The sequence below is a fragment of the Chiloscyllium punctatum genome, chromosome 20, assembly GCF_047496795.1.
Source record: "Chiloscyllium punctatum isolate Juve2018m chromosome 20, sChiPun1.3, whole genome shotgun sequence".
NCBI lineage: Eukaryota > Metazoa > Chordata > Chondrichthyes > Orectolobiformes > Hemiscylliidae > Chiloscyllium > Chiloscyllium punctatum.
In genome coordinates, this window is record NC_092758.1 from 53,292,804 (window position 1) to 53,314,362 (window position 21,559).

The 21,559-nt window shown below is 40.2% G+C and overlaps 2 protein-coding genes and 1 long non-coding RNA gene across 5 annotated transcripts in view; 1 reads left to right on the top strand and 2 right to left on the bottom strand.

Moving 5' to 3' along the window:
• The window catches only part of LOC140492132 (complexin-2), a 328,358-nt gene extending 307,749 nt beyond the window's left edge, over positions 1-20,609 (bottom strand). Inside the window, exon 1 of one of the 2 annotated variants that reach the window (XM_072590924.1) lies at positions 20,487-20,609. The gene's annotated coding sequence lies outside the window, so the exon portion shown is untranslated. The remainder of the gene's footprint in view (positions 1-20,486) is intronic. The other variant, XM_072590923.1, reaches the window with a different exon arrangement.
• LOC140492321 (general transcription factor II-I repeat domain-containing protein 2A-like) lies at positions 5,642-6,388 on the bottom strand. Its single transcript, XM_072591267.1, has one exon. The coding sequence runs from the start codon at positions 6,386-6,388 to the stop codon at positions 5,642-5,644; it is 747 nt and encodes a 248-aa protein (XP_072447368.1).
• LOC140492133 (uncharacterized) lies at positions 19,610-21,005 on the top strand. Of its 2 annotated transcripts, XR_011963502.1 has the most exons (3): positions 19,614-19,814; positions 19,899-20,015; positions 20,770-21,005. It is a non-coding gene; the product is annotated as an uncharacterized lncRNA (long non-coding RNA). The 2 variants fall into 2 exon arrangements; XR_011963501.1 differs by having other exon boundaries at positions 19,610-20,015.
• Positions 21,006-21,559: the final 554 nt, after the last annotated feature.

Consider the following 21,559-nt stretch of genomic DNA (forward strand, 5'->3'; position numbering starts at 1 on the left):
AAAGCCTGCAAAAATTGAAAATATACTTATTTTGCTCTAGTGATCAGTGGACTGTAATTTATTATTTTAAACTGTGGAATTAGCATTAAACATTTCTCAGGAATCCTTTTTTTATCTTACATGTGTGTTAATATGAAATCATATCATGGTTCAAACCAGGAGGCTACAAATTCCTCAGTTTCACTATTCATAATTATTGGTTTCTTTCCTAACTCATTTTATCCTGAATTTTCTTGTCCTCTAACAGTTGTAATTATTGAAATCCATGTGACCATTGTAATAGGCTTTAGTTCAAACTGAGAATTTTACACACAGATCCTGTTCTATTTTAGGAGGTTGGTTATAAAGTAACAATTAAGTCGGTGAGGTTTGGTTTGGCATTAAAAGGTATCTGATAACAGTTGACCAACTCAGCACTTTTCTCTCTAACTTGGTGATACTTTCCACTCTTGACAGACAGCATCAACGTTCTATAAATGACAACAACATGAAAGAACTGCAAGCAGCAAAGCATAAATTTCAAGACTATTTAAAATAAACTAGAAGTAGAAATATTTCCAATCTTCAGTAAATAATACACTCACTAAATTTCAGACAATTTCCTAAGGACTAGAAAATGATGAACATATCTAGATTTTACTTAAATGGACAGCGATGAAGACCAAAACACTATAGTTCAAAGCCAACAGCACATTTAAAATCCACTCTCTATTAGTTTCACAAACAAGGGCAGTAGACACATGGGAAGATCATCACCTGCAAGTTTTCCTAAATGTTTAATACCATCCTGATTGAGAACAAGGACACTGGGGTTTAAACTAGGGCCAGCTAACCAAAGATACAGGAGCAGAATTAGGGCATTCGGACATCAAGTCTGCTCCATCATTCAGTCATAGTGTTATATTTTTCAATCCCATTCTCCTGCCTTCTCCCCATAATCCTTGATCCCCTTTCTCATCTACCTCTGTCTTAAATATACACAATTGACTTGGATTCAACTGCCCGTTGCAGCATGAATTCCATAGATTAACTCTCCTCTGGGTGAAGAATTTTCTCCTCATCTCAGCTCTAAAGGGTCATCCCTTCACTCTGAGGCTGTGATGTTGTGTTCTATCTCTCCTACTAATGGAAACATCTTCTCCATGTACAGTCTATCCAGGTCTCTCAGTATTCTGTAAGTTTCAATCAGATACCTCCCTCATACAATTAAACTCCATTGAGTACAAAGTCCACAACCGCTCCTGTGGCAAGCCCTTCATTCTCATAAATCTCTTGTGGAAGCACTCCAATGCCAGCTTCTTTAGATATGGGGCCCAAAACGACTTACAATTTTCCAAGTGCAGCTGACCAGTGCCTCATACAGCCTCAGCTGTATATCTCTGCTCTTGCATTCTAGCTCTTCTTGAAATGAATGCTAACATCGCATTTGCCTTCCTAACCACCAGCTGAACTGGCATGTTAACTTTAACAGAATCCTGAATTAGGACTCCTAAGTTGCTTTCTCTTCAGATTTCCAAACCCTTTCCCCATTTAGAAAATAGTCTACACATCTTTTCTTCCTAGCAAAGTGTATAACCTCGCACATTCCCATGTTGTATCCCATCTGCCACTTCTTTGCCCACACCCCTGGCTATCCGTCATCTTACAGCCTACCTGCTTCCTCAAAATTACCTGTCCCTCCACCTATCAATATGTTATTTGCAAACTTAGCAACAATGCCCTCAGATCCTTCATCCAGATTGTTAATGTATAACATGAATAGTTGTGATCCCAACATGGACCCCGTGGCACATCACTAATCACCAGCTGATATCCTGAAAAATACCCTTTTATCCCTATTCTCTTCTTCCAGTCAGCCAATCATCTATCAACACCAGTAGCTAAGGCCCTAACACCATGGGCTCTCATCCTATTTAGTAGCCTCCTGGGTGGTGCCTTGACTAAGGCCTTCTGAAAATCCAAATATATCACGTTGCGATATCATGGAGGTGAACCCCTCTGTTAATTAAACAAAACACCTAGAAAAGCTCATCTCACTTCGTAATCTAATAAAATATGAGTGATAGAGAACTTCCAAATTTCACTATTTAAAAAAAATCAATTTATTTTCTAACTCTAAAAGTGAACATTAAACAACAAACATTCACAACTCTAAGCACACCCCCTTCAATCTGCCTCCAAGTCTAGAACAATATACTGTTCCAATAAGATGCTTATTAAAATTACATCAACATTTTCAAAATCACACAGCCAATGTCGTCTTCTGTGTCTTTCTTCTTCCAGCTGAAGATTTCCCTGGGTCGTCTTCTTTCATTTTACTGCGAGTATGTTTCATATGAAAAGGTACCTTCGATGGAGAGTGTTTCCTAATTTCTTAGAGAGCAAGATGTTAGCTCTCCAACCATTTCTGTCTCAACAGCAATTGGTCTCTGACCACTTTTCAAAAGATCCACATTTTTTATCCCCCACCCCTCTCCCCCAATTTCAGATTATCTCATTGGTTTGACGCTGGCAAAACAATAAATTCCAAATAATTGGTTAAATTTGAGTTGTTGTCAAATCAGCACCCAAAACTCAGGCATCCATTTCACAGCCAAATGTTACATATTTTTAATTTTCCAGTACACTCTGGGACTGCCATCTCATTGTATACACAGCAGCTTGAAATCTCTCAGTTCAGAACAGCATTCACTCTCTCTTAAAGGTACAGTACATGCCTTCAACTTAAAACAATGTCCATTGACTCTCCTTTGTCTAACTTCCTCATTACCTCCGCAAAGAATTCTAACACATTTGTCAGGCATAACCACTCCTTGACACAGTTGTGCTAACTCATCCCTATTTTACCATGCACTCCTAAGTACTTTGCAATCCCAACCTTAATAATGGACCCTAAAATCTTACTAGCGACTGAGGTCAGGCTAATCTGCCTGTAGTTCCATGTCTTCTGCCACCCTCCCTTCTAAAACACACAAATAATTAGTCATTTTCCAGTTTTCTGGGAACCTCCTTGACTTTAGTGATTCCTGAAAGATCACCACCAATGCCTCGACAATCCCCTGAACTATCTTATTCAGCACTCTAAGGTGTAGTCCATCTGGTCCGGGTTATTCATCCACCTGCAGACCTTTCAGCTTCCCTTGTACTTTCTCCTTTGTGATGGTCACTATTGAGAACTGGGGCTCTAAGTGGCTTGTGGTATTGGGTCGGAGTTGGGGTCATTGTGCTTAGGTTAGGCCAGGAGCAGCACGAGTGTCCATGATTTCTCCCTCACCTAGTTGAGATTTTATCACCATTCCATCATTGACTCTTAGCCAAACTCCTGGAATTCCCTCCTAAGCTGTACTGTCAGTGAACCTAAACCACATGGACTTCAATAGATCAAGGAGGTGGTTTACCATAGAGGGGAATTTGCAATCAGCAATCAGCCTGGTCAATGAAATTCATTCCAATGACAAATGAAAATTTTATAATGTCTGTTCTAGGCAAATAATCAAAAACATCGTCAGCATTCTGGAGGACAGACTGTTCAAAAGGGTATAGATGTAACATGCTTATTTTGAAAAAGAGGTATTTGAGACAAGTGACATTTTATACTGATGGAATAATATTATAGGAGTAATGAGGTGGTTCTTCTGATTCAAGATTTGATTAAGATCTTTAAAATAATTAAGGTATTGGGCAAATCATGTTGATGAAGTATTTAAATGAGATTGCTCAGAATTAGGAGACTTGCATAAATGACATGAGAATAGGACAAATTTAGATATTAGTAGTAAAATACTGCAGAGACTAGAAATCTGAAATACACACAGAAAATGCTGGGGGTGAAGCTGAATGATCCAAGTGAAATATTGACTCTGTTTCTCTCGATAGATGCTGCTTGACCAGCTGAGTGTTTCCAATGCCTTTATGTTATTTTAGATAATGGGACATTCTCCTTTCCTGGAGGTTAATGGATTTATGATACAGGTTTCTGGCTAATTCAGTGAATTCAGCCTCACTTTTCTTTGTACAAATCAGGGCTGACCACTTTCCTGCTGTGGCTGAATTCAGTGCTGGAAAAGTGAGATTTTGCATGTCAGGGTAGGTGGTATTTTTGATGATTAATTTTGATTAGCCTTGAAGGTCAGGGAGGAAATTCTCCAACTTTTCCCCCTGAACTGGTCCAGGACATTTTTCTTTGATCAGCTTCTCCCTGTTGGTGCTGTGTCTCGTGGTGGGTACTGCAGTGTTATCCTCAATTGCAACTAAATAGCATGGGATAGTTCTCGTGAACTACCTGGAATTTTCTTGCCCAATGTTATTGCATGTTCATAGCTAGTATGTGATGAGTGTGATTGTAAAGAATCAAGAATCAGTACATAGTCAACAGTTAAAAGTGTTGCAGGATTACAGGAGAGAGATCCAGGAGTTATGGAAAAAATAGAATGCATAGTCCCTCAAGAGTGTTCTGCACTCAATGCCATTAGATCTGATCTGTGTCCTAATCCCACATAATCTATCTTTGCTCCATATCTCTTAATAACTTCGATTATCAAAAATCTATCAATCTCAGATTTGAAATTTAGAATTCATCTAGCACTAATTACTATTTGCAAAAAGCAAGACAAACCATAAACCACAAATAGGACATGGAAGTATTTTCTAATTTCATTCCTGCAAGTACAGTTTTAATTTATAAAGGTTGCCCTCTATAATATTTTCTCTGTTCACTTTAATATTTTACAAATTTAGATCAATTGACCCATTACCTTTTAAATTCGAGGAAACATCACTCTAATTTCAATAATCTCCCCTTGCAATTTAATTCATGGTGTCCATTCTGGTAAATCTACACTGTATGATGAATCTACGATACTGCCAGCAAGTCTTTAAGAAAATTGAAAGGCAAATGCAGTAAGGCAGGGGTGGGCAATTAATTCTTCCAAGGGGCCACATGAGAAACCCGAGCTGTGTTGGAAGGCCGAACCAACAATAAGTTGAACGTAATTCTGCTCAGTATTAATTTTCTCCCATTGTAAAAAGTACTAAATTATATAGTTTTGCACTGAAACTTATAATCAAAAAGAATAAGGATATTCTGTTACAATAAAGATATGAAATAGTGGAGTAGGTCAAATATAGAAGAAATAAACAGTAAAAACAATAATTTTGGTATTTCATTTTATTTTTAACATGTTAATCTCACAAAGCAATAATGAAAAGTTGTTTCATTATTGTTCAGTTCTCAAACAACAAACAGCTCTATACAAAAAGCAATAAGTGCTTTTGATGTTTTTCAGTTCATTTTACTTGTTTAGTGAGAAAAATCCAGTCTGTTTTGGGCTTGAACAAATGCACTGAAATCTGGTTGAATGTCTGAGGTGGATATGCAAAGGACAGTTGAGAGGTGATCATCAGTGATAGAGGATCTGTATTTGGATTTGTTGAACTTCATCACTGAGAATGTCTGTTTGCATATATAGGTAGATCCAAAGAGGACTAGAATCTTCTGAGCATGCTCCTCATGTGAGGAAAGTTCTCCTCTTTGAGGGAAGAGTAAAAATCAAGCAGTGAGACTGAGCTAAAGTACTCTGCCAGAATTGTGTCAGACTGCAGGTCAACGAGTTCAAGCTGAACATGACTAGGTGCATTCTCCTCATTGCATGTAAATGGGGGAAAAAATCATGTGCATTTCATTCTCAACCATTTTAAAGTCTTGAAATCGCCTTGAAAATTCACCATACAGTGCTTCTAACGTAGATGAGTACCTGAGGAGGTGATCAGCTGAAGGTGCGGCTTCCTTCAGTGTTGGCAAGTGGCTGAGGATGTTGTCCTCCATTTGGCTTGAGAGAAGCTGCAACTTTTTCATAAAAGCCTTCCCCAAGTTGTACATTTCATGCACAAAAAGGCCCTTGCACTGCAGTTGCACATTTAGTTCATTCATAAGTGCAGTCACATCAACAGCAAAACCAAGGTCTGCAATCCAGTCTGCATCTGAAAGCTGTGGAATGCCATTCCCCTTCTTCACACAGAAATCTTGAATCTCTTCTCTCAGGTCCCATACACTTTTCAGCATCTTGCCCAGGCTGAGCCACCTGACAGCTGTGTGGCAGCCTATGTCACAATGTTCGGTCTCATTTTCCTCCAAAAGTGCAACAAACTGCCTGTGATTCAAAGCTCTTGCCCTGATGAAGTTAACTATTTTAGTTACAACATCAACCACATGGTTAATTTTTAACACTGACTTACCCAGCACTTCCTGATGCATAATACAATGCAAAAATACCAATTTCTGTTCAGGGTCAATTTCTGTCACTTTATCCTGCATTCTCTTTAAGAGTCCAACGTTTTTTCCCGTTAGATTTGGAAACCATCCGTTGTCACACCCGCCAGCTTGTCCCATTTTAGACTCAACGTGTCCAAACATGCATTTACCTCCGTGAACAAATCATTATCAGTTGTTGTTCCTATCATTGACTGCATGTTGCCAGCTCCTCCTTAATCTTAAAGTCCGTGGTTATCTCACATACGAAGATGAGTAGCTGGGCGGTGTCACGTATGTCACAGCTGTCATCCAAAGCCAAGGAAAAAAAGTCAAAGTTGACCGCTCTGTGCTGCAGCTGAAGCTCCAGATTTCTCGTGATGTCCCCAATCCTTCTTGTTACAGTGCTTCGGGAGAGGGGCACGTTCTCGAATGCCTCCTTTTTCTTCAGGCATATTAGTTCTGCAGAGTCCAACAAGCACTCCTTAATAAACTCACCATCAGAAAACAGTTTACTGTTTGTGGCGATTTTGTGGGATATGACATAACTTGTCTTGACGTGAGCTGACATTTTGAGGGTGAGCCAGCAAGCATCACTTTTAGCTGTTCACACACACACGCACATACACACACATGTGCATCCATATGTAAACAAAAAAAAATCCTTTTCAAAACAAAAGCAACACAGTTGTATTGTCCATGGTGTAAATACTTTTTCATTTATGTTCTAATTTAAGACTGACCTATGCGGCCGGACAGGAACAACCAAAGGGCCGGATATGGCCCGCGGGCCGTAAAATGCCCAGGCCTGCAGTAAGATATTACATTAAGAGAGAAGAAGCAAAATTATACAAGTTTACATGTTTTTAAGCTATAGGTCAAGCTGGCCAGGATATGTTTATTGTGTAACAATGTCTACCTGAGAAGATAGAATTACTTTTACAATTTTCCACATACCAAGACATTTTGTATCAATAGGGAACAGTCCATACAAATGTACCCAAGGTCTACCCTGATAACTATACACTGTAGTAATCGTAACAAGGTCAGGCAGGTGGGCCTCATAGAATGTGAGTTCCCTGATTAGAGCTGTTCATCTGGTCCAATCCCTGGCTGACAGATAAGATCAGGAATGCCAGACATCCTATTCACTCAGACAGCTGGTACTGAGTGAGTTACATCAGTGTCAAGGAATCTTCACATGTACATAAAAGGTGACTTGATGACTGAATATCAGCCTCTGTGGTGTCATTTCAGTGGCAACAAGACTGAAACATGCTCCTGAAGAAATTCACTTGCAACAACCATCTTTGAGTTGGGGTAAGCATTGCTGGCATCATGCCATTATTTGGGAAGCTTGACTCATTTGGTTCTGCCATTGAACACTGGGTAGAATGTGATACTTTTTATGGGCAAATGACATTGCGGGCAGATGAGAATCAATGAAGAATTCTCCTGACAGCTTGTGGACCTGCAGCTTTTTCAGTTATTAGAGGCATGACATTCCCAGAGGCACCAGATACTAAACCCTTCCAAAAGCTGATGGATTTAGTTAAGGAATATTATAACCCCAAGCCCCGTCTAATTCTGAGATGCTATCGTTTTACTTTACAATTTGAGAACCAGGGGAATCTGCATCAAGATTTTTGACTAGATTAAGATGGCTGGCAGAGGCATGTGACCTTGAGTTAACACTTACTGAGAGGCTGAGACTGTTTGGAATGGGGGATTAATGATGTAATCAAGTAAAAGTGCCTACTAGCTGAAGTCCAACTAGAATTCAAGCAGGCACTACAACTGGCTCTATCATTGGAAAATGCGGCAAGTGGAGAGTATGAATTGCAAGGTATTCCGATGTGAGTGGACACCCTCACCAGTCTGACTGAGCTTGAGGAACACCACTTGAATGAAGGCAATTGTATAGCCTCACTCAGAACTCTCTTTGAACAGAGGGACTTGAGGTCAACCCACAGCAAAATCCCAAAACAAAGCCAAGCCTCAGCCAAACGTCGAACATTTTCTTTAAGGTCTGGCAGGCAAGCTGTTGCAGTTGCCACGGTAAGTGGTCTCAAGGCAGCAAAAGAGTCACACTAGACTTAAATTGAGTAAGATAACTCATAGGCAGATATCCAGGACAGTGCACACTGTGGAATATTCATCTATATCTGGTTTGGAACAGTTCGATTGCTTAGCAACGCCAAATCAGAACCACAGCAGAAACAGTCTTTAACAAAATTCACTTTGGACTCCAAACCCTTAAATTTGCATAAGACCTTGGCTAGACTGAGAACCTGAAGTCTGGTATCTTTACAGATTAAGAGTCCAACTTTGGTTCCAGTCTCCTATAAGAAGCACCTGGTTCAGTTCCCACTGATTGTAATAAAAGGCTTGGGCCCAAGTCTATTGGGGCAAAATTGGTTGAGAAAGATTCACCTAGTTTGGCTCAACATTTTTTGATTAGAAAATGGCTGCCTGAATGAGTTCCTAATTAAATAGCCAGAAGCTTTTCAGGAAGATCTACGGACCATCAAAGGAGCCAAGGCCACCTTGCATGTTAATCAGGAAGCAATTGCATGATTCTGCAAGGCTTGCCCAGTGCCACTTACCTTACTAGCAAAAGGAAAAGCAGAAATCAGAAAGCTGGAGTGTGAAGGAATCATCAAAGCAGTCCAGCTTGCAGAATGAGCAGCACCAATCATACCGACTGTGAAGCCCAACAGATTGGTTTACCTTTGTGGGGATTTTAAACAAATGATAAACTGTGTTTTGCTGCTGGATAAATGACATGTATGCAAAGCTGATGGGTCGGAGGCTATCCTTCACAAAGCTGGACAATGAGCATCCATATTTGCTACTGCAGTTAGATGAGGATTCCCTGTAATATGCTGCAATTAATACCCATAAGGGTTTATACCAACATACGAGACAGCCACCTGAGGTATCGTCAGCAATGTTTCAGCGGAGTATGGAGAACATCTTGCAAGGGCTACCCCAGATCGCTATTTATCTGGATGATGTGCTACTAACAGGGAAGATCAATAAAGAGCACTTATAAAATTTGAATAGAATTCTTAGACATTTCTCCCAGGTGGGCATATGTCTTAGGAGAGAAAAATGTGTGTTCCAGGCATCCAAAGTGACCTACTTAGGCTATAGAGTCAATAACAATGGGTTACAATAGTTGAAAGATAAATTGAGAGTGATCAAAGGTGCCCTGGCTCTCAAATCTGTACTAGAGCTTAGGTCTTTCCTTGGGCTGGTGAATTATTACAAAACATTCAGACATAACCTAGCCTCCATCCTGGCACCTTTGTATCAACAACTAAAAAAGGGTCAGCTTTGGAAATGGTCATGTAGCTAAGCCATAGCTTTCAGGGAAGTGAAGAAAGCTCTCATCCTTTAAGGTGTTGGCAGATACATCGCCAGTGGTACCATTCGCTGGAAGAGTCCCGTACTGGTTTTAAATATTTTGGATACAATTCCAGTCACATCTGACAATATCAGATTTTGGAGGCAGAAAGATCTGGTCCTGGCAAAACTGAAAGAGCTGATAGTTATGGAGGAAACCAAAGATTGTCATAGCGAGAATTGAAACTTTTTGGCCCAGAGAGACCAGACCATAATAGAAGATGGCATATTATTGTGTGGAGCAACGGTGATTATCTTGAGCAAAGGTTCCTGCCAGATACTAGCCGAACTCCACCAGGATCATTAACGGATTTCCAAAATGAAGATGTTAGTGAGAAATTACGTCTGCTAGCCATGCTTGGATGTAGATATAGCCACGTTGGTAGGGCAGAGTGCCAACAAGGACACAAGTTACCACCAACAGCTCTCCCACATTCTTGGGAATGGCCAGGTAAACCCTGGACTTTGTTACATCTCGACTATGCAAGTTCTTTTGTGGGCTGAATTTTCTTAGTCATGGTGGACGCCCACTCAAATGGGTTGAATGTGCATTCATCAAATATGGGAAGGACAAGAGAAAAACTGCATGCATTCTTTGCAATACATGGACTGCAGAAATGTTGGTCACAGGTAGTAGGCTTCTGTTTACCAGTGGGGAATTTGAGTACTTCTTGAAGTCGAATGGTATTTAACATGTAAGGACAGCTCCACACCATCCATTGTCCAATGGTCTGGCAGAAAAAGCCCGAACTGATTATAGAATCTCCCCTCATAGAACTACAGGGATAGCTCCAGCAGAGTTGCTAATGGAGTGAAGACTCTGCACGAGGTTAAATCTGATCGTCCTTGACTTTGTGGGCGAGGGCGGGGTGAAGGATGTAACGGCATCAGGAATGCTAATACCAGACACAATACTCTGTCAAGTGAGAGAAGCAGTTTAATTCAGGTGACGAAGTGTAGAAATGACGGGGAATAGCCCTGCATCGGTAAGAGGGATGGTCGACGCGAGGTCAGGTCCAGCGACATATAAAGCTCAGCAAGGTGCGACAGTCCTGAACGAGCATGTGGACTATATGAAAGCTGCAAACTGGGTAGGAGCAAAACCTGCCCAGTTCTTCAGAACAGTCCGAAAATCTGGTGAAACACATGGATTCTCTCCCTCCATCAAGCATTGAAGATACCTTTGAATCTGAGTGGATGTCACCACCTTGACTTCTTTGCCACTTGAAGAAGAGAATGAATTTCTTCCGAGATGATCCGGTGCAAGAGGCAAATTACACGGTGCCCATATCAGAGGCAGAGTTGGAGCAACCTGACCTGGTGCTGAAACACCCCAGGAGGAGCTACAAGAAAAAGTACCAGTCTATATCTTCAGACTCAGAAGGGGAGGGATGTCATGCTTATAACAAGGTCAGCCTGGTGGACCTCAGAATATGCATATTTTCCTGGCATATCCTGTTGCATGTGCTGCCATCAGTATCTTCTAAATGTATGGATTCTTAAGAGGTTTACACAATATAATAATTTTGATGGTAGCCATTTTCTGATCTAAAGAGCCCTTTTATCAATACTTACCTTTATGCATCTCTGCAACTTCTTACTTGTTATCAGTGTAAATGCTACTTTACTGCAATTACTATGGGGAAGGCCTCATTTTAGGTCAGTTTCCCATGAAATTCTGCTTTTCCCGCCCAGCAAATTATCATAAAATAATCTCATGCGAGGTGCTCCTTATTGCATTCAATCACCCCCTTTCAGATGCATATACAAAATTTTCCCCTAAAATGTTTATGATAACTATTATTGTTATATATTTATTTATATAATGTCACTTGCCATTACCTCATCTCCCTTCCCCTGCATTCCCCACCCACCCCCATCCCCACACACCCTAAGTCTCTGAATTTAGAATTTCAGATGATCGAGAAGTTTCATTATTCTCCTGAAGTACATTCTCTCACTACTTGGATGAAAGATAATTTGTTGGGAAGAAGGTCTTGGAGTGTTTTTTTTGATGGTCTGGGGGTTGGTTCTCTTCTGTGGTGAAGCACCTTTAAACGTCTTTCACCGAGGAAATCATCCCAGTTCGATCAGGCACTTTTTTCTTTGCAGTGTCTTGAAACCTTAAACATTGCACGTCTCTTCCCCGTGCTATCTTCCATCTAGTTGTGCTCCACAGTTTGTATGATGATTTTTTGTTTCAAATCCATCTGCAGATGTGTGCTGAAGTAAGTCAACATTTAACCTCAAATTGCTGATGACTTTCAGCTTTCTCATGGAGTGAAAGATAATGTTCAGTTGCAGTGGCTTTGCTTGCAGTTCCTCCTGGAGTCTGTTGGCACTAGGAAACTAACTGTCATCAGTGTTAATTGCAGTAGAAAGCATTTCTGCCAAACCAGTATAATCACAGTTTTCAAACTCATCGAAAGTATGATACAAATTTCCTATTCCAAAAAAAATTAATCTCAGGGACTTCTGCTTTTGTGTTTTTTTTCAACCAAGGCTGATTACCTGATGATATCGTAACACTTGTTCCTGTACCTAATTTGAAATTGGTGAGACCCCCATTGACATAAATGTCAGCTTGGTAATTTCCACTTGGTAAACTTTGTTTTCTACTGGAGACGGTTTTTCCTCATTTACATCTGTATGGATAGTTCTTGGATCTTTTGCTTTCATATGGCTGTATTTGTTTCAGCACATTTTCTAAAAGTGATCTGTAGTTTTACAATCTGGAGCAAACATCCATGATTCCAAGTAGCCACAGCACATGGGCAGACATGGCCCACTTTGACTGTAAAAATCAACAGAAGCATCTGCACACATGGGACTAATGTCATCAGTCTGGAAATGAGGGGAGGTGGTGATAGAGGTGGAGGCTGAGATTGATAAAGTGGAGCTTCCCTTCCATAGCATTGTCCACAAATTGTATTCGTTTGGAGATTCAAGTAATTGTCAAGGCGTCAGTACCTTTTTGAATGCATCTTTAATCCTTTCATAAGCAATAACATTATCTGCCATACTTCCAATTGTATACAAGTGTGTTTACTTGTTCAACTTCTGACTGACTATCCACTTTAGAAGCTATTTTATACCTGAAGAATTGCTTTCACTGAGTTGTCAAATTTTGAGTTTGGGCTGTTTCATCTCTAAAATTCTTTATGATGCCACATGATTCACATCCTAGCATGATTAATTATGTTATATTCTTTAAAGACTTGTTTATTGTGAGGAAACAGCTGTTATCACATGCTTTACTGATGTTCTAGAGAGGTCTCCTGTGCTTTGCAGCTTTTGTGGAGGATTTCCCATCTTTCACAGTTATATTGATGCTTTTGTGGCTATGATGGAATCACCAGAAAAATATCTGTATTTGTCCAGAATTGCTCACTTTTTAAAATTTCCCAAAACTTGTTTGTTTTAAATGACTAAGACTGCTCTCTGCTCCTGGATTATGCAAATTTCTCTACTGGCCCAATTATTTCCATTTTGTTCTGACCATGCATCAGGGTAACCACGTACTCTGGTGGTACACTCAACTTTTTTAATTCTTATCTTTTCAGCCTGACTCACTGCACTATTTAACATTTCTCTACGGCACCAGGGATTTTTTACTTTTGATTCATGTAATTTGCAATGTCTGTTTGCTCATGCGCTGAACTCCATCTCCTAAACACCAGTGCCACACAATGCAGCTTGTACCTCTGCCCTGGGAGCTGCAGAGTTCATTTGTGTCTCTTATCAAGTCTGAAATGCTTCATCATCCTTTGAAATATTCTTCAATGTTGAGTGTTGCCATAAAGTATTCTGAGGTTCATTGTCCTCAGCAATCAGCAGGATCTGATTTGCCTTGAAACTTTCTGGTTACCAGCATCTTTGCCACTTTACTACAAGTGTTGCTAAATTAAATCCTCAGATTCCACACTGATCACCATGTATTGGTGTGCTGCCAACAAACGACTTTGTAATACGTCAAAAACTATCAAGAGGACTCAGTCTTAGTTCTGTCCTTCATGAGATCTTATAATCTCCTCCAAGGCCTCATGACTTCATTACATTGGTTGGTGTGTATTTCTCTATTATCAACACTAGATAAAATGGTCTGAACTCAACCAAAGATGGAAAAACGTTGATCACAGTTATGGGCCATTCAGACCTTCAGATTTATCTCCATCTGCCAGCAGTATGACCTTCTATCTGCTGCTGGAGAATCCCTGGGTTCAAAGACCATGGGAGATGATAATTGAATGACATGAAAGAACCAATTAATGTATCTTGAGACTGGGGTTGGGATCCTCAAAAGTCCTCCCATTGCAGTGGTTTTGGTAGTAGCTCAAATATCTCATAGGGACAGAATCTACATATATCTGGAAAGGCAAGGACTAATTAGGGATAGTCAACATGGCTTTATGCATGGAAAATGTGTGTCTCAATAACTTGATTGAGATCTTTGAAGAAGTGACAAAATGAAAAAGTGAAGGCAGAGTGTTGGAAGTTGTCTATATGGACTTCTGTAAGGCATTCAACAAGGTTCCACATGGTAAACTAGTAACAAGATTTGACTACCTGGAAACCAGGGAGAACTAGCCATTTGGATACAAAATTGGCTTGAAGGTAGGAGATAGAGGATGGTAGCAGAGGCTTGTTTTTCAGACTGGAGGTCTGTGATCAGCAGTGTGCTGCAAGAATTTTGGTGCTCGGTCCACTGCTTTTCATAGTTTATATAAATGATTTGGATGTGAACATAGGAGGTATGGCTAGTAAGTTTGCAGATGACACCAAAACTGGTGGTGATGTGGACAGTGAAGAAAGTTATCTCAGAGTAGAACAGGACCTTGATCAGATGGGTCAATGGGCCAAGCAGTGGCAGATGGAGTTTGATTTAAACAAATGTGAGGTATGCATTTTGGTGAGGCAAATCAGGGCAGGACTTATACACTTAATGGTAGGATCCTGGGGAGTGTTGCAGAGCAAAGAAACCTTGGGTTGTAGTTTCATAGTCCCTTGAAGGTGGAGTCACAAGGTGACAGGATAGTGAAGAAGGTTTCTGGTACACTTCTTTACTTGGTCAGTGCTCTTAATATAGGACTTGGGAAGTCATATTGCAGCTATACAGGACATTGGTTAGGCCACTTGTGGAAGGAATACTGCATTCAATTCTGGTCACCCTGCTGCAGGAAAGATGTTGTTAAACTTGAAAGGGTGCAGAAACAATTTACAAGACTATTGCCAGGTTTGGAGGCTTTGAGCTGGAGGGGGAGGCTGAATAGGCTGAGGCCATTTTCGCTGGAGTGTCAAAGGTTGAGGGGTGGTCTTACAGAAGTTTATAAAATCATGGGGGACTTGGATAGGGTGAATAGCCAGGGTCTTTTCCCCAGGGTAGGGGAGTCTAAATCTCAAGGACATAGGTTTAAGGTGAGAGGGGAAAGATATAAAAGGGACCTAAGGGGCAACTTTTTCATGCACAGGGTGTTTTGTGTATGGAATGAACTACCAGAAGAAGTGGTGAAGACTGGTACAATTACACATTTAAAAGGATATGGATGAATACATGAGGTGATTAGAGGGATTTGGACCAAATGCTGGAAAATAGGACTACATTAATTTAGGATATCTGGTCAGCATGGACAAGTTGGACCAAAGAGTCTGTTTCCATGCTGTATGACTCTATGACTCTATCTATTTTCTTTGATCGCAATTAGAAACAGCATTAATCAACACTATCCTTCAAGGCTGTCCTCATTCTATTTTCCCACCAATAACATTGATTCCAGTAGAATTCAAATATCTCTCTCTCTCTCTCTCTCTCAATCTTGCATATATTCAATGACAAACAATTCACAGTTCTCTGAGGTGGAGAATCCAAAGATACACAACACTATGAAGAAATTCCTCCTCCTCATTTTATTCTTAAACGGTCAATTCCTTATCCTGAGATTAGGCCCACTAGTTTTAGACTCAACCAAAAAAAACCCCAAAATTCTTTACAATATCAATTCCAGTATTTTATATTTCAATGAAATTATCTCTCATTCTTTTAAGCTCCAGACCATACATGTCCAACGCACACAACTCAGTATTCCTCTGTTCACTACTCAAAATGCAAGCAAGAATGGAAGTAAGGCATTCAGCCTCTGTTGACTATTTTAATGTAGAAGCACTTAGTGCAATTCTACTTCTCATTTGGAACTGCTACAGATCAACAGGCCATACAAAAGAGATGGACTCCTGCCAACAGGGGCTATAAACTGTCTTTTGCAATGGGGAAGAGGGCTTTCTAGGGACAAAAGCCAGGAAAATGTACTTTTGAAGATTCAATCAATTATATCAATAATATGAAGTTTCAAGGTGTTTAGTACAAATGATTGTAATATGATAATGTTTGTGGTGTTAAATGTGAAAACCCTTTGATGGGTGTTTTATATTTGTTTATAAATATTAAAAGTACAGAAACTATACCTACCTTATTTAGAACAGCCATCTTATTTTCCAGTTTAGCAAGAAAATAAGCAATTCTTAAATGGCATATTGAACATTACATTCGATCGTACGCTACATATAAACACAAGTTATAAGAAAATGATATCTATTAATAATGTAACTTCATGTAGATATATTCAATACATTCCTAACCTGTAACAATGTGCTGTCGATCACAACACACTAAATGAAAAACAAGTTGGTTTGGAATGACTCTGGTTGTTGATAAAAGACAAAATTAATTACTTCTATTATGATGTCAGCATCTGCCCACAATCTCAATTTAGGAAAATAATACACAACCAAAATCCAACTTATCCATTGCACTAAACTTCTAAAACAACCAACATCACATTAAATATAACAGAGATAACTCTTTAAATCCAATAATCATTCTAAACTATAAAGGCACTATCCACACAAAACAGGCAATATTCAGAATTTGGGACGCACTTATTTTTGTTCAATTACAAAATGATAAATGCCAAAGGTAATGGCTGAACTCTTCTTTGGGGTTGAAGGTGTGCAGTTCAGGGTTTCGTTAATTGCCTGTTCAACTAGTTGAACCATGCTTCCAGAGGCTTATGTCGAAAGGAAAGGTCAAGTGGGTGATCAGCAGACAACTGTACTATACTTCTGCATTTATCTGTCCAATCCTATTAACACAGTAATTGGAGCTAAATTAATAACCCGCAAACCTGTCTTGGAACATAAGTTGATTTTTACTATTGAAGAATGCAGCTGTCATCTAGTTTAATACAAAGAGTTTTCAAGTCACTAGTTAACATTTGCAATTCTTGCTCTCCACCGTCAGCATTTATTTTCCTGTTCAACAAAACCGTAGGCAATACACTAACGGATTTGCCTGTAGTGTCTGCACAAAGTGAATTGTTTAGAAATGGTCGTGTCATAGAGTCATAGAGATGTACAGCATGGAAACAGACCCTTCGGTCCAACCATCCATGCCAACCAGATATCCCAACCCAATCTAGTCCCACATGCCAGCACCTGGCCCATATCCGTCCAAATCCTTCCTATTCATATACCCATCCAAATGCCTCTTAAATATTTGCATTTGTACCAGCCTCCACTACATCCTCTGGCAGCTCATTCCATACACGTACCACCCTCTGCGTGAAAACATTGCCCCTTAGGTGTCTTTTATATCTTTCCCCTCTCACCCTAAACCTATGCCCTCTAGTTCTGGACTACCCGACCCCAGGGAAAGGACTTTGTCTATTTATCCTATCCATGCCCCTCATAATTTTATAAACCTCTATAAGGTCACCCCTCAGCCTCCCACGCTCCAGGGAAAACAGCCCCAGCCTGTTCAGCCACTCCCTGTAGCTCAGATCCTCCAACCCTGGCAACATCCTTGTAAATCTTTTCTGAACCCTTTCAAGTTTCACAACATCTTTCCGATACGAAGGAGACCAGAATTGCATGCAATATTCCAACAGTGGCCTAACTAATGTCCTGTACAGCTGCAACATGACCTCCCAACTCCTGTACTCAATATTCTGACCAATAAAGGAAAGCATACCAAACGCCTTCTTCACTATCCTATCTACCTGCAACTCCACTTTCAAGGAGCTATGAACCTTCACTCCAAGGTCCCTTTGTTCAGCAACACTCCCTAGGACCTTACCATTAAGTGTATAAGTCCTGCTAAGATTTGCTTTCCCAAAATGCAGCACCTCGCATTTATCTGAAATAAACTCCATCTGCCACTTCTCAGCCCATTGGCCCATCTGGTCCAGATCCCGTTGTCATCTGAGGTAACCCTCTTCGCTGTCCACTACACCTCCAATTTTAGTGTCATCTGCAAACTTACTAACTGTACCTCTTATGCTCACATCCAAATCATTTATGTAAATGACAAAACGTAGAGGGCCCAGCACCAATCCTTGTGGCACTCCACTGGTCACAGGCCTCAAGTCTGAAAAACAACCCTCCTCCACCACCCTCTGTCTTCTACCTTTGAGCCAGTTCTGTATCCAAATGGTTAGTTATCCCTGTATTCCATGAGATCTAACCTTGCTAGTCAGTCTCCCATGGGGGACCTTGTCGAATACCTTACTGAAGTCCACATAGATCACATCTACTGCTCTGCCCTCATCAATCTTCTTTGTTACTTCTTCAAAAAACTCAATCAAGTTTGTGAGATATGATTTCACAAAGCCATGTTGACTATCCCGAATCAGTCCTTGCCTTTCCAAATACATGTACATCCTGCCCCTCAGGATTCCCTCCAACAACTTGCCCACCACCGAGGTCAGGCTCACTGGTCTATAGTTGCCTGGCTTGTCCTTGTCACCCTTCTTAAACAGTGGCACCACATTTGTCAATCTCCAGTCTTCTGGCACCTCACCTGTGACTATCGATGATATAAATATCTCAGCAAGAGGCCCAGCAATCACTTCTTTAGCTTCCCACTGAGTTCTCGGGTACACCTGATCAGATCCTGGGGATTTATCCACTTTTAACTGTTTCAAGACATCCAGCACTTCCTCCTCTGTAATCTGGACATTTTGCAAGATGTCCCCTACAGTCTATATTTTCCATATCCTTTTCCACAGTAAATACTGATGCAAAATATTCATTTAGTATCTCCCCCATTTTCTGTGGCTCCACACAAAGGCCACCTTGCTGATCTTTGAGGGGCCCTATTCTCTCCCTAGTTACCCTTTTGTCCTTAATGTATTTGTAAAAACCTTTTGGATTCTCCTTAATTCTATTTGCCAAAGCTATCTCATGTCCCCGTTTTGCCCTCCTGATTTCCCTCTTAAGTCTACTCTTACTTTCTTTATACTCTTCTAAGGATTCACTCGATCTATCCTTTATATGCTTCCTTCTTTTTCTGAACCAAATCCTCAATTTCTTTAGTCATCCAGCATTCCCTCTACCCACCAGCCTTCCCTTTCACCCTGACAGGAATATACTTTCTCTGGATTCTTGTTATCTCATTTATGAAGGCTTCCCATTTTCCAGTCATCCCCTTACCTGTGAATTTCTGCCTCCAATCAGCTTTCGAAAGTTATTGCCTAATACCGTCAAAATTGGCCTTTCTCCAATTTCGAACTTCAACTTTTAAATCTAGTCTATCCTTTTCCATCACCATTTTAAAATGAATAGAATTATGGTCGCTGGCCCCAAAGTGCTCCCCCACTGACACCTCAGTCACCTGCCCTGCCTTATTTCCCAAGAGTAGGTCAAGTTTTGTACCTTCTCTAGTAGGTACATCCACATACTGAATTAGAAAATTGTCTTGTCCACACTTAACAAATTCCTCTCCATCTACACCTTTAACACTATGGCAGTCCCAGTCTATGTTTGGAAAGTTAAAATCCCCGACCATGACGACCCTATTATTCTTACAGATAGCTGAGATCTCCTTACAAGTTTGTTTCTCAATTTCCCTCTGACTATTAGGGGGTCTATAATACAATCCCAATAAGGTGATCATCCCTTTCTTATTTCTCAGTTCCACTCAAATAACTGTGTGACTGTACTTTGAGTGCTGTTAACCTCTTCCGGTGGACCCGGTTTATCAAGATTGCTAACTGTTAATGTATTTACAAAGCGACTGTGAACACCGACTGGTCATTCTATACAGAAGCATAGACACCAATACATTACAATTCTAAATCCCGAGAAGCAGAACCCTCTTTCGCATCAGGTATGAAAACGGTACGCGGCGCCTGAATGTTAATCTTTGTTGGAATGTGACTGAGTGATTGTCCGATCCCGCGTCATGTTACAGCTTCAACCGACTGTAGGGAGCGGTTCATGGAGAAGAAGCACCACCTTCAGCATTAGTGGAAGCTCTGATGCGGTTCAATTTTGGTGTTCAGTGATGCTGAATATTGTGTTGGATGCGGTAAGCGTTTTTGGAAAATGTGGGTACATGGTGGGGGGAATCGATATCTCCTGCCAGTTGTGTTTACTCAGGCTTCAATTACTGTAACCTACATTCAAATTTCCGCTTGATGTGTGCATGTCCCGGATTATTTACACCCTGTGAGTTGCAAACGTAATCGGCACAATAGCATGGCAATGCCTTGTTCGCGCACACCAGTTTCACTCTTTCAAAATTCCAAATAAACACCAGCGGGCTCCGGCATTCTCATCCTCCAATATCAAGAAAGGAGGCGGAAGTGTTATAAAGCCCTTTTGTACCGTGATATTATTATTAACGTTCGGAGTACCATGCATGCCTGAAATTCTTGGCTCTGCAACAGGGTTGGCTGGGCCCTATTGAGAACATGGAACTGATGTGGCCCCAACCCGAATATCACAAATAGGTTGTTGCTTGAGATAGAAAGCCTGGAGGGGAAAAAAAGATGCAAACCTTGTTAACTTGCTGAAGACCTTAGTGCTGGAAAAATACAGCTCCTTCCGCCTCTTCTATTCCTGAGAAGAACAGTCCGCTCCGTTCCTTCTCTGGTCCCACTTCAGCTGCCGGAATAAAGACACTGCTAAAAATAGCTCGCTATGCCATCTGCCTTTGATAAACTGACAGATCTGTACATTTATCGGATGTACACTCACCTCCCTCCCGCTCCGCGATTGTTCACTTGAAGCGAAATCATTCAGTCAACAATTGTGTGTGTGTGTGTGTTTTATATTCGCAGGTGACCCGCCCGTCACGTACAAGGCAGAAGTGTTTGAAAGATAAGGGCAATGTATTCACCCATTAACTGCAAACTGTGTGTACTCTCGGCATAATAATAAACACAAACAAGGCATGAAAGAGAGATAACGAGAGAGTTAGATGGAGATATTTAATGCATGGATGATACTTCGTTATCTGAAGTTTTTTTTAATAAAAAGTAACCACAAGGGTGACCAATAAAAGTTGTTGCATGAAGCAATGGTTACATGGTCAAAGCTATATTTTATGAAGTTTATATTGTTAAAGAATACTACGTCCCCAGTCTCTAAAGTTCATCTCAAATAATTCTGAAATACAGATAAAAATACCTCCTAATGTACAAATCAAATTCAGGATATAAAACAAAAATCATTCACCATGAAGAAATTATCAAAAGCTGTAAGTGGTGACACAAACTCTATTAGTAGCAGAGAACGTGAAGAAATTAATCTGTCTACTTGTCTTATTATTTGATCAATTATTTACACTTTTTCAGAAATGCATTGGATCAGTGTTCCTGGAATACAATTAAACTTTGTTAATTGCAGTTAAATAGAATATATTTGTTAAATGATTTCCTTGTACTTAGTTAAGCATTTATTTTGATATAGCAAATATGTTGAAATGCAAACAAACAGCATAGTAAATCATTTTAATGCATAATGCTTTAATTTTTTCCTTATTTCCAACGGCAAATTCAATTAAGCAAAATAACTATGTTCTAGACAATTTTACATTTCGACTGATTGATCTGTCATGCCTTTGAAAAA

Excerpts from the sequence above, each read along its gene's own strand:
- LOC140492321 (XM_072591267.1), bottom strand. The coding sequence starts at position 6,388 with ATGGGACAAGCTGGCGGGTGTGACAACGGATGGTTTCCAAATCTAACG.